Consider the following 13300-nt stretch of genomic DNA (forward strand, 5'->3'; position numbering starts at 1 on the left):
CTGGTCTGTCCCCACAGGGCCGAGGGTGAGGAGGGGACACATCAGGGAGAATCAGCATTTCTTCACCTGCCACACACAGACCTGGATGTCACCCCCTGGCATCCCTGTCCCCATGCCTGGAGACCAGCCCAGTGCGGGGTAAAGCTGTCCCTGGGCCTGGGCAGTGAGAGGTGTTCACCCAGAGGTGCTCACCCTGGGGAGGTGCAGAGTGCTCACCTGAGGGTGCTGATCAGCCCAGCACAGCCCCTTCAGCCCAGCCCCCTTCAATCCAGCACAGGGCCTTGGGGGCTTTGGAGGCGCTCAGACACAACCTCATTAAAAATTAATATTTCGGTGAGCTAATCCCCTCGCTCTGCCTTTTAATTGATTGGCTAAAAGCGCAGCTCTTTGCTGCTCATGTTTTTTTTTTTTTTAATGCCCTTTTATTCCCAGCGATTATTCATATTTTTATAGCCCAACAAGTGAGGCCGCGGGGGTGGGGGTGCCTGGGGGCAGTTTTAGCGAGGGGCTAGAAACCAGTTTGGGGGGCACGGAGCGGGGATGCGGTGACACCTGAGCCGCGGGACGGACACGAGGCCGCCGCCGCCGCCGCCCGTCGCTGCGGGGTGCTGGCTCTGAAGCCGAACGATGGAATTCTCTTTGCAGGGCGGCCGGTGGTGGCTCCGGTTGGGCAGCCCGGGGCGGAGGGAGGGCACCGGGGCGGAGGGAGGGCACCGGGGCGGGGCCGGGCGGGGCGGGACCGAGCGGCTCCGGGGCTCGCAGGACGCGGCGGCTCCGCTCGCACCGGGAGCGGGGTAAGGCGGCGGGAGCGGCGGGGGAGCGGGGGGCGCAGGAGCGGGGCTTGGGCGAGCTTTGGGCTGACAAGTGTCGGGGGCGAAGGGCCGGGAGGTGACAACGCCCGGAGGGACGTCCCGGTGGGAGAGCGGGCTGTGATGGGGCTGGGGGTCGGGGGCCGCGGTGACAGCTCGGGGGTAGCGGGCAGGAGGAGCCCCCCAGCAGCTCGGAGCTCGCTCGGGGTGCCCGTGTGCGTGGGTGGGTGATGGGGATGGGGCGTGGGGCATTTGTCACCTCTCGGACAGCGGGGGTCCCCAGGGCGCTGTCCCGGCGGGATTCCCCGCGGGGCTGGGCTCTGGGCACCGCTGGCATGGAGGAGCATCCCGGGGATGGCCCTGTTCTGTGTCCTGGGTTACTGCCTCCCACCTGGGACTCCACCTGGGAAAGGAGCCTGGTCCCCAGCTGGTCCCGCGGTGGGAACCAGCAGGGAGCAGGCTGAGCGAGGCCGAGCCCCGGCAGGGCCGGAGAGGGGCTGGTGACTCCGGGGCTGCCAGGCTGGGAGCCGGGGTCCCCCTGGCACCCGGTGCCAGCTGAAACACCCCGGAGCAGAGCCGGCCTGGCCGTTCCCGCTGAACCAGCCCGTGCCAAGGGCCGGGGCCATGTTGCTGCCCAAGCGAGCAGCTGGGAGGAAGGAGGGGAGTGCGAGGGGTGATGGAGACCTGTGGGCGAGGTCTGCTGCGGGTGTCCCCCGGACACATGCTGGAGCTGGCGGCAGGGGACTGACCACTTGTCTTGTCTGTGCCACCCTGGCTCCGCCGTGCTGGCAGGGGTTAACACCGGACTGTTCCACTCGGATGGTTCAGGCAGCGAAGGGAGGAGGAAGAGGAGGAGGAGGAGGAGGGGAAGGAGGAGGAGGAGGAGGACGACAAGGAGGAGGGGGAGGAGGACGAGGAAGATGTCACCCGTCGATCTGTCATTTCTCTTTTCCAGCCAGCATGGGGGACACTGCTAGCACCAAGCCGGGCCGGTGGTGAGACAGGAGGGGTAGGGAGGAAGAGGATGGAGAGGGGGGGGCGAAGGTGAAGGCAGCCCCCCCCTCCCAAAATATCCCCTACCCTATCGAGCCATCGCCATGGCGACGAATTTTAACGACATCATCAAGCAGGGCTATGTGAGGATGAAGAGCAAGAAGCTGGGGGTGAGTGGGGATCTTGGGGAATGGGGAGATGTGGGGAGGAACACCCATGGATTTGGGGTGCTGGTTTCCCGGTGAGGTGACGTGGACAGGTCCCTCATGTGGCTTCCTGTGCCCCTGTTTTGGGGGTGAATAAGCAGCCTTTTGGGGGCGGTGGTGGCGGAGGAGTGGGGGATGGCAGGGACGGGCCACTTGTTGGTACCCAAATCACCCAGCAGCCCCAGGGGTCCAGCATCTGCACCGGCCGAATCCTGCACCGAGTAGCACCCGTTCACCTGTCCCAGGTCACCCAGGGCTTGGGGAATGTCTGTGAGCCTTCCCTTCCCCCCGTGCCTCAGTTTCCCTGCACACAGAGTTTGGCACCGGGGCTGCCCCAAGCCGGGAGGGGCTGGAGCCGCTGGGTGCAAATGAGGGTGGTGTGGGAGTGCAGCACCCATAGGTGGGGGGTCAGGGGGTTTGGTCGCCCATCTCCATGGCTTGGAGCCGCAGCAACGAGCATGCTGGGTAATTTCATGCTAATTAGGGAGAACAAAGAGGGAGCGGGATCCAGGGAGGGGGGACATGCCTGCGGACGGTGCCCCCACCACCTTCAGAGGCAGGGGATGTAGGAGAGGGGACGGGGAAATGCCAGAACAGCGGTCCCTTGGGAGCTTTGTCTGTGTTCATTAATTAAGCTCTGTAATTAGCACTGGCGGGGGGGTGGGGGCAGATGATGGCAGCATAGCCCTGTCCCCAGCATCCCCTCCTGTCCCCAGGCCAGCAGGGTCAGCGGAACCAGGCAGGGTCCTGGGGGTGGGGACAGGGGGATGTGGCGGGGACAGGGACGAGCGGCCGCCGCGCTCTGTCCGGCAGATCTACCGGCGCTGCTGGCTGGTCTTCCGCAAATCCTCCAGCAAAGGGCCCCAGCGCCTGGAGAAGTACCCGGATGAGAAGGCGGCGTGCCTGCGGGGGTGCCCCAAGGTGAGGGGGTGCGCTGGACGGGTGCCGGGGTGCTGCCCGCTGCTTGGGCACCCGTGCCAGAGCAGCTCCACTCGCTGGGTGGCTGTCAGCCCGGACGGGGATGCGGCTGGCTCTGGGCGCTGCAGGTGCCGGGGTCTGGGTGCTGCAGGGAACAGGGAGCAGCCCTCGGTGACCCCCAACGCCTCTGCAGGTCACCGAGATCAGCAATGTCAAGTGCATCACGCGGCTGCCCAAGGAGACCAAGAGACAGGCGGTGGCCATCGTTTTTACCGACGACTCCGCCCGGACCTTCACCTGCGACTCAGGTGCGGGGCAGCGCCCAGGGGAGCCGGGCTGAGGGTGCTGGGTGCGGCACCCCGGCGTGGCCAGGGTCGCCCAGGGGCTGCCGTGGTGCCTTGCAGAGCTGGAGGCGGAGGAGTGGTACAAGACGCTGTCGGTGGAGTGCCTGGGCGCCCGCCTGAACGACATCAGCCTGGGGGAGCCCGACCTGCTGGCGCCCGGCGTGCAGTGCGAGCAGACGGGTGAGCGCGGCGGGGAGTGCTCGCCCGGGGCTCCGCCTCGCTGCACCCCCCGCTGATTATTTTATTTTCTTTTTTTTTTTCCCCTTTCCAGACCGGTTCAACGTGTTCCTCCTCCCCTGCCCCAACCTGGACGTCTATGGCGAGTGCAAGCTGCAGATCACCCACGAAAACATCTACCTCTGGGACACGCACAACCCCCGGGTGAAGCTGGTCTCCTGGCCCCTCTGCTCCCTGCGCCGCTACGGCCGCGACGCCACCCGCTTCACCTTCGAGGCTGGGCGGTGAGATGTCACCTTGCCAGGACAGGGATCACAGCTCTGTGCCCTCCTCCAGCTGGGTGCTGCAGGCAGTGGCACTGCTGGCATCACCACAGGGCAGGCCTGAGGCTGGGGTGATGGCCGTGGGCTGTACAGCGTGCCCGTGCCTGGAGCTGGTTCTGGTCCCAGATCAGCACCGTGAAGAGGCCTAGGCACAGCTCTAACTGTGCCAGCTGTCATCCGGGTGGGTTTGGTTCACCATCCCTTGGCTTGAAGACCCTGGTGACATCCTGTGCCCTGTCCCCGCAGGATGTGTGACGCAGGGGAAGGTCTCTACACCTTCCAGACGCAGGAGGGGGAGCAGATCTACCAGCGCGTGCACAGCGCCACGTTGGCCATCGCTGAGCAGCACAAGAGGGTCCTGCTGGAGATGGAGAAGAACGTCAGGGTGAGCTCCAGCCCGTGCTGAGGGGGGACACGGCTGGGGGCGGCTCTGGGAGCCCTGTGTCACCCTCCTCCCCTCCATGCAGCTGCTGAACAAGGGCACTGAGCACTTCTCCTACCCCTGCACGCCCACGACCATGCTGCCCCGCAGCGCCTACTGGCACCACATCACTGGCTCCCAGAACATGGCCGAGTCCTCCAGCTATGCTGGTGAGTGTCCCCACACCGAGGGGATGCTGCTCCTCCAGCCCCCAGAGCTCCCCACCAGGTGAGCCCACCCTCTGTTTTGTCCCCAGGGGAGGCGTATGCAGGTGCCCAGGCCAGCTCGGACACCGACCTCCTCAACAGGTTCATCTTGCTGAAGCCAAAGTCCTCCAAAAGCGACAAGCCTGAAGACAGGGAGCCCACATCGTCCCCATGAGCTGGTGTGGGGGGACTGTGGCAGGGGTCCCCTTCTTCTCCAAGGGGTGGCAAGGATGCAAGCAGTGACCCCTCAGAATCCCCAGGAGACTGAGCTGGGGCGTCTTGGTGCCAAGACTAGGAAGCAGGCACTGGCCCACGCCCTGGTCTGGCGTTAGTGGAGGCGATGGCTGGCTCAGCCTCAACTGACTTCAAATATATATTGAATTCCTGTATTGTAAGAGATATTTCCTTCTCACATGAATGCAAATGTGGTGGCTGCTGAAGAGCCCTTGGGCAGGTGCCCAGAGGTTTTTGACTCTTAGGGATCCAACTGGGAGGTCAAGAGAGTTGGGGGTGGGGGGGTGGGGTCAAGAAATTTGGAGTTTTCTGCGTGGCAGGAAGGCTGGAGCATCTCTGCCATGGCCATGGAGCAGCGTCGGAGGATGCAGCTGTGTCAGGCTGATGGTGCAGGGTCCCACCCCTCCCTGAAGAGCAGGGTGCTTCTGAGGACACCCTGCCATCCCTGAGCTGATTTTTGCACTTCTTCAAGCTATTTAAATGCTCGCTGTAGAATTGATATGTCTCAGGAGAAACTGGTTTTCCTTCCAGGGGGGTTGGCTGGGGTGAGCGGCCAGGCAGAGCCGAGCTCCCTGGCTTCTCCCACCCCAACACCCCTCACTCCTCCCACAGCTGTGTCCCCCTGCCATGCCCCTGGTTTATCTGCTGGTGGGCAACCATGGGACTGGTTTTGGCCAGTAGCATCTGTCTCTCAAGGGGCAGCTTTGTGAATATGAGAAGCCCCAGGGCAGAGAAACCCATGCTGATGGGGAGAGAGCCACATTCCTCTGTGCATTCCCACAGCCCTCACTTCCTCCTTACCCACTGGGGGTGGAACTGGGCTTTATGTGCTGAACTTAAAAAGCAATTGATTTTTTCTAGTTCTCCTATTTATTGACCTCCTTTAGAAGGGCTATCTTTTTATTGCCGTGCAAACCTTGGTGTTTCTTTGGAGTCTTCTTTCTGTCTGGGTTGGATGCTTGGTGGTTTTATTTCTGCCCTTTAAAGCTCCAGGTCCATATGCTGGGCACAGGGAGTGTTGTGATGTGGGAATCTGTGGTCTGTAAATACTGTGTTTCAGGGTGGTGTAGCTTGTGGCTGAGGGGACATGGGGACAGAGAAAGGCTGCTCCTCGCAGCATGGCTGGGCACAGAGGGGCTCTGGACCCCAGCACTGCCCAGCAGTGCGTCCTCCCTGGGGTGAGAGGTGGAACTTGCCCTCTTTTCCTGGCTACACACCTCATCTGGAAAAGATTTAACATTTGTTACCAAAAATGTTTGGGTTTTCTGTTTTTTAAGGAGTTGCTCAATGAATAAACAACCCTTATCCACATCCACCCTTCCTGTTTGTCTGTTCCATCCAAGCGCGCTCGGGAAGCGCGAGTGGGAGTAGTGCCTGCCAGAGAGAAAAATGCTGATGGGGGGAGATTTCCTGAGGTTCCTGGCAGCATGCTTGGCTCAGGGCTTTGTTCTGCCTCCAGCCATGGCCAAGACATTTCAAGTGAAGCCCTAAAACCACTGGGATAGGAAGAAGGGTAAATGGTGTTGCCACTCTCCATCGAACAGCCCTGAGTGGAACAGGATGCCAGCAGCCCTCTGTCACCCTCACCTCCAGCTGCCCGTGGCTCTGGGCATGTGCCAGGCCAGTGGTGGCTCCAAGTCCTCAGGTGAAGCAGTTTCAAGGCTCTCCCAGAGCTGTGCCAGGTAAGCCATCCATGCCACGACTGCCTGCATGGCTGGCCTCAAGGTAAGACAGCCATGCCAGCCAGCACAGTGATCCCTCCAGGGACAGGGACCCGGGGAGCCATGCTGCAGCCACCCCTGCCGTGGCAAGGAAATGGAAGCAGCAGCCTGGCTGCAGCAGCTTTTGCCCAGAAGGGAAGGCATTGCTGACATGGCTGCTCTCCCCAGCTCAGTGTGACCCCAGCACTACCCTCATCCACACCAGGATGAGCACAGGGGCACACAGGCCTCCCCCTCCCTCCCAGACCCTGTGGTACACGAGCTGCTGGTCTCTCCAGGAAAGTGTCACCAAGAAGTTCATCCCAAGTCATGCTGGGCAGTGATGAAGGAAGAGGAGGGGTGACAAAGTGGCTTTCAGCCATGGACCTGCACCTAACTCCAGCCCAGCACACACTGGGGGCTGTGGGCACAAAGAAATCTATCAGCCAGGGGCCATTAGTGACAGCCCATGTGCCACCCAGCTCCTCAGGAAAGGGTTGTACAGCACAGGGGTGGAGTCTGTTCCAGAGGATTCTGTAAGTACAGCTCTGCCTGCCTGGCCCAGCTGGGCTCCCCTGCAGCGCTGCCTTCTGCAGCTCTCGCCCACCCCAGCCTCACACAGCTGCTCCACACACAGCCCTGGATCAATGAACGCTGGGCTGCCTGCAGGAGGGTGCTGCTCTCCTCAGGAGATAATGTCACAAGCAGCAATCAGCATCAGCGAGCAATGCTCCCTCCAAAGCAGATCTCATTAAGTTAATGTCTAGTGGAGAGAAGTAAATGATGTGACATCTCCTCCAGCAGCCTTGAATGAGCTTTCAGGGATAACAGAAAAATTTGGGGGTAAGGCTTTATTCAGCACAGTAAGTGGACATGTAAATAAGGTAGGGTTGTGTAACAAAGGTACACGCTTCCCAAACATCACATGGCCAAAATCCAACACCAGAACCAAAACTCCAGGATCATTTGGAGACAAAGCCTGTCCCAGCTAAGATGCTCACTGACTGACTGCCTTCCTGTTTTACCCTCCACATCACAATGGCTTTCCCTGGGAAGGAGGGCCAGGGAAGGGGTGTCACCAACCAAGTGCTGGGCCAGGAAAGGCAGAGGGAGATGATGGGGAGGTAAAAGCCTCTCCCCAGATCTCAGCCAGGCATCACTCACAGCTCACAGTACCCTCTTGCAAGGGCCACCTCAGTTGATAGTGAGGACATCGCTCTGGATCTCGTGGCTCAGCTGTGTCTGGAGGTCACTCAGTTTCTTCTTGAGGCCAGACAGGGCAGACAGGACGATGGTCTCAGGGCGCAGGGAGCCGCAGGACTCCACGTTGTAATAAAACCTGAGGTTACAAGGCAGGGGTTAAGTCACCACCGCCTCTGCAAACCCAGACTGCACATCATTCCAGCCCATCCACACCCACAGCAGGGAGATCTGCCTGGAATCCCAACCATCATCATCATCATTCACATCCCAAGCAGGCAGCAGCCAGTGCTGCCCCTCTACAACCCTCACACCAACACTCACAACTTCACAGGCTGCAGGAGCACTTCTGAGATTGATTTCTGTTCAGCACCATGACCTGTGAGCCAGCAGCCCCAAGCCAGGGACTAAGGCTGGCTGAGGCACTTTTGCAGTGCAATAACACCAGCAATCAGAGCATGAGATACACACAGGTGAATGAATACCTTGAGCAGGGTATTTCCCCTGCAGGCCTCACACCTCACTGAGTGTGCACCGCCCTCCCTGGCAACACGAACTCAGAACTGTGTAGTATCTCCCAGAGGGGAAAACCTGCCACATCGAGGTATATCACCACTTAACACCAACCCCTGCCCTGCTTTTCAGGGAACGTCAGCTCCCTGGGCTGGCAATTTCAGCACAGTGTAAACACTCTTCTATTAATGAGAGCCCATGAGATGCACCCAGCCAGTCAGCCCATGTTCCAGCTGCAGCACTGCATTCAGCTCCCTACCTCTCTGGCTTCCCGTTGGGGTCGTAGGGAGCCTGAGCATCCTCGTCGTCGATCTCCGAGTACTCGCTCTTGGGCCTGGAATCAGAGAGCAGGAGAGGTTACACAGAGCCCCTGCTCCAGCCTGGCCCCACAGTTTGCCCCCATGAGTGAGCACTGGGGCTCACGTGCAGCACACAACAGGGTGGTCATCAAACACTGAGTCACAGAAAGAAGCTCAGTTGCACACTGTGCTTTGTGGCTCCTCATTAATGCCCCAGAGTGCTCCAGCAGCACTGGAAGGGAGCAGCCCTGCTCTGCCCAAACTCAGCCAGCCCTGTACTGTGGCTCCATCCACCTGCACTGGTTCAATCTGGCAGGTGCTTTCAGTGAAGGGATGTTGATTCCTGCAGGGGCTGTGTTTATGGAGCCTGGATGCGTTTATGGAGAAATGGACCTTGGGTTATCTTTTCTTTCTACTTCCCACTGGGTCAGGAAAGCACTGGAGTACTCAGCACTCAAGTCTGGGAGGCACAGTTGGCTTGGACCCAGCAGGGAAAAATCTCCTGTACAACAGACACCACCTGCATCAGTGTGCTCCATCCTGACGTCCTGCACCTCCTCTCCTCTACCAAAATCACTGCAATAGCTGTGCAGCATTTAGGCAAACACATCTTTCTACCTGAGGCATCCCTTGGTTTGTAGAGCACCATACCACAGACTGTGTGGAACCACTTAATCCATGTAAGAAAACCCAATGCCTTGAGCTGTCTGAGAAGCCAGCACAGAAAATCCTGTACCCACCAAGGTCTCCTGCTGGCCTTCCTCTGCCCCAGCAATGCCCAGAAACACTGATCCCAGCACCCTGTAATCAGCTGCCTGGAATAAAACTGTATTTCTCAAACAAACCCTCTGCCTGTACAAACCACTGAGAGAGATAAAGTGTTAATGAAGGTGGGATTTCTAGTTACTTGCAGAACCACCCATGACCAAAACAGTGCAGAGGTTTCCATGACCTGACAGCTGTTTGGAGAGTCCAGCTGCATGCCAGTGTTCTGCCAACAGCCTCAAAAAGCAACTAGCATGAAAAACTAAACCAAAAATCATAGCTAGCCTTGGACAGCAGAAGGCTTTGGCTCTGTATTGTCTTCACAAGGAGTTAGATGATCTTGAAAAGAAAGACATATCAGGAACTGGCAGCTCAAATATCAATCCTCTTTTGGGATTTTTCCAACTTTTACATATATTTTGCCTAGCACTTCTCAAAAACTGTTTCCTGGTGCCCTGTCTGTTATATACAACACCAGGTTTCTGAGCCTGCCACTGATCAATGTTTACAGCAGAGCATCCACCACCCTGCCCAGTCCCTGCTCTCAGCCTGCCCTGCCTAAAGCACCTGGTTCCTCACTATGCTGCTGGCTGCAGGGTGCTCAGTGACAGGATGTCTGCTAGCTGATCACTGGGATACAGAGCCAGGAGCAGCTCAGGTGAGCAGCATTCATGAAAAGTGATGATGGATAAAGTCCTCATCCAGGCCAAAGCAGGGCAGCATCTTTCCAAAAGTAAAATCATGTCACTTTTGGATGAGAAGCTGTGTGCATCTTGTGCAGAATGGTATTTCAGAGGGGAGGAAAGGGCCAGAGAGGGAAACCTTGCCAGAGCTCAGGCTCCAGGAGTGAGGAAATGTATGGGTTAAATCACAGCCATACTGGGCTTCCTCAAGCCAGGCTGAAAAATCAGTATTGCAACCCAGCCTTCCACTCTTTGCTCTCATAGCAACTTCTTTCATCTCACATGGATCTGTTCCTTCCTCACCCAAACCTACAAAACACTTACACAGGGAAGAAAAAAATCAGCAGGAAGTGGCGAAAAAGGGCATGAAAGCAAGGCAAACCAGCAGTGATGGTACGTGAGGGAGGACAAAAGATGACCCCAAACCAGTCCACCTTGCAGGCAGCTGCCAACAAGTGACTGGCCTTGCTACCCAACCCCAGGAGCAGAGTCTGTGCAGGGGGATGTGGCAGGCACGCTCCTGAGCCAAATTACCCCAGGGCTGAAATGTAAATTGTGGCTTGCTGGCAAACCCTTCCCAGTGCCTGCAGGCAGCCAGCAGCACGTACCACTCCTCGGGTTTGGGGTAGACCGTGTGCCGCAGCGCGTTGTCGGGGTCGTACTCGAAGGCCACGCCGGCCGTGGGGTTCCACTTGGCGTGCTCCTTGCCAAAGCCCTTCTTGGCGTAGGCCCGCAGGCGCAGCTCCTGCCCCTTCCGCAGCTTCACGATCAGGATGTCTGCAGGAGCACGCGCAGAGAGAAATGAGCCTGCTGGATCACACTCTGCAAAGACTTTTGGTGCCCAGGAAGATGTCACCAGCATCCAGGGCTTGACTGGGTTGTTAGATTGTGTGCCCAGAACGGCTGAGTAAAAAGGAGCTGCACAGGCCCCCAGGGAACAGCCAACAACACACCATTTCACCCCCTTGCTGTCTCTAAGCTCTCAGAAGCACCCTCTTCAGTTCTGGGACAATCTGAGTAGCATTAAGACAAAATGCTACCCCACTTGTGCAGTGACACCAGCTGCTCAGAAGCATTGTACTTACAGCTGCCTTACAGTTGCACAGCTAGTAAAGAAGAATGAGTTCAAAGAACCTGAGAGAAAAGGGAATTTCCTCCTACAGTTCTTGCTGCCAGTGACCCACCACTCACCATCCTGCTCCACGTAGTCATTGGGGTCGTTGTCTCTGCTCCGAGACGTCACCTGCAGCAGCCAAACAAAACCAAGCAAATTAGGGACAAGATCAGCTCGGATGAGTGCTCCAGCACAGCTCATCTGCTTGGCTCCTAAAGGCACTCCCACAACTGCTGCAGATGACACACAGCACTCAGCCAAAGGAGAGTAACAGACAGCAGGCTCCAGCTGGGCTTTACCCAGGCACACACTGTCACCAGGCAGCAGGAGCAGCCCAGGCTGTGGTGACATCTGGAGCAACCTCAGCAGTGTATTAGAACATTTTAAGTCCCTCTGCCTCTGTCCCACTTCAGCACCACCAACCCTCCCCAGGACAACTGCACAGGAGCTGTTTGGCAGCACTGCCCTGGCCCAGGCTCCTCACACTCTGCCATGCTGAGAGACAAGAACCAGCAAGCCAGAAACCTCAGGAGTTTGGGATGAGGGGTGCAGGATGAGGCCACACTGCTTTGCAGCCCAACAGACAGCAAGTGAAGGACAGCACAGCACAAACAAGAAGGGCACTGGCACACATGCTGCTCCTCAACCACTAGGGTTTAAGTGGAGCTTTAGGCAACATGAAATGTGGTCAGTGTCACACTCCCTGTGTTTGCCACCCTGCCTCAGCAGGAGCAGGGAGTCACCCTTCCCCTGTACTCAGCAGTGGTGAGGCCACACCTGGAGTGCTGTGTCCAGTTGTGGGCCATCAGTTTGGGAAGGACCTTGAGACACTTGAGCACATCCAGAGGAGGCAATGAGGCTGGAGAGGGGCTGGGAACACAAACCCTGTGAGGAACGACTGAGGGAGCTGGGGGTGTTTAGCCTGGAGAAAAGGAGACTCAGGGGTGACCTTATCACTCTGTAACTCCCTGAAAGGTGGCTGTGCTCAGGTTGGTCTCTTTCTCCAGGCAGCACTGACAGAACAAGAGGACACAGTCTCAAGCTGAGTCAAGGGAGATATAGGTTGGACATTAGGAAAAAGTTTTCCATGGAAATAGTGATAAAATACTGGAATGGTCTGCCTGGGTAGGTGGTGGAGTCACCATCCCTGGACGTGCTTATAAAAGATTAGATGTGGCACTGGGTGCCAGGGTTTAGTTGAGGTGTTGGGGCTGGGTTGGACTCGGTGATCTTGAAGGGCTCTTCCAACCCAGTGATTCTGTGAATCCTGTGAGTCCTGTGAGTCCTGTGAGCGCAGGGGTGGCACTGACCGGGATGACGCGGGGGTTGTTGGAGATCAGGTCCCGGGAGGTCACGTGCCGGGTCTGGTCCTCGTTGCAGCGCACGTCCAGCGTGAACTCCACGGAGCACTCGGGGCAGAACTCATCACACGTGCAGTCCTGCCACACACACGGGTTCTTCATGCAGAAACTGCCAGAGCTTCCCCTCAGACCCAACAGCCACCACCCTCACAACGACGCCCCAGAGCGTTTCTCTTGACTCACTCTGGAATATTGCATCTTGTCCACAATGTCGTCGCTGGTGAGCGGGATGAGGCCTGGGAGGAGCAGGAAATCAGAGGAATGTCTGACAGAGCACAGGAGACCCTAACCCTGATTTTGCCCACAACACACCTTCATCCTCCTGCCCACCCGGCACTCACCCAGCCTGTGTGCAATGAACTCATCGTGGAGCACGGAGGAGTTGGCATCTATCTGGACCCAGTCAATGGCTGCAGAGGGGAGAAAGTCACAAACTGAGGAATACTCATGGGGGAAAAGTCAGAAACCATTACAGAGACTGGAGAGACACTGGGGCGGCATCTGCAGGGCACTGGCTGAACACGGGTAAGGAGAGCCAAAAGCAGAGAGGAGGAGTGGGAGAACACAGAGGGACTGCGACCACAGGCAAGCGAAAGGCCTCACCGATGATGGGGACTTCTGCGATGAACACTCTTCGGATGGAATTCGCCACCCTGAGGGAGGGAAACGCCCGTGTTTGGGCATGAGGGGCGTGGGGCTGCAGGCCCGCGCACCCGGCCGAGGCTGCTGCGGGGCTTTGCCTCACAGACCCTGCCCGGCCGCACCGGCGGGGAAGCCGGGTCCATGAGGGAGTCCCGGGCCTGCCGCGGCCGCTCCACCCCGGGCCCGCCCGCCCCGGCCCCGCGGCGGTGCTCACGCCAGGTCCGTGTTCTCGATGATGAACTTGACGTTCTCGTCCGTCAGCTCGGTGATGCGCACGGTGGGCTGGTTGGCGTACGGCATGGCTGCCCCGCCGCGCTCCCGACCCCGATCCCGGCCCCGCTCCCGCCGCCCGGTCCGTCCCGCCCCGCTCCCCCCGGCCCCGGTGCGCCCGC

General features: G+C 58.5%; 2 protein-coding genes across 2 annotated transcripts; one reads left to right on the forward strand and one right to left on the reverse strand.

The window, feature by feature from the left end:
• Positions 1–718: 718 nt before the first annotated feature.
• DOK4 (docking protein 4) lies at positions 719–5946 on the forward strand. The gene is made up of 9 exons (XM_064386759.1): positions 719–794; positions 1765–1972; positions 2822–2929; positions 3120–3234; positions 3331–3450; positions 3542–3731; positions 4017–4155; positions 4238–4361; positions 4448–5946. Exons 2-9 carry the CDS (start codon positions 1907–1909, stop codon positions 4570–4572), a joined length of 987 nt encoding a protein of 328 aa, XP_064242829.1. The 5' UTR covers positions 719–794; positions 1765–1906; the 3' UTR covers positions 4573–5946.
• Positions 5947–7167: 1221 nt separating this feature from the next.
• On the reverse strand, positions 7168–13288 carry POLR2C (RNA polymerase II subunit C). The gene is made up of 9 exons (XM_064387012.1): positions 13123–13288; positions 12870–12919; positions 12608–12676; positions 12450–12502; positions 12216–12344; positions 10983–11034; positions 10400–10568; positions 8304–8378; positions 7168–7670 (listed from the first exon to the last, which is right to left on the reverse strand). The coding sequence occupies exons 1-9, from the start codon at positions 13206–13208 to the stop codon at positions 7526–7528; spliced, it is 828 nt and encodes a 275-aa protein (XP_064243082.1). The 5' UTR covers positions 13209–13288; the 3' UTR covers positions 7168–7525.
• Positions 13289–13300: the final 12 nt, after the last annotated feature.

This window comes from Passer domesticus, chromosome 12 (genome assembly GCF_036417665.1).
Source record: "Passer domesticus isolate bPasDom1 chromosome 12, bPasDom1.hap1, whole genome shotgun sequence".
Classification (NCBI taxonomy): Eukaryota; Metazoa; Chordata; class Aves; order Passeriformes; family Passeridae; genus Passer; species Passer domesticus.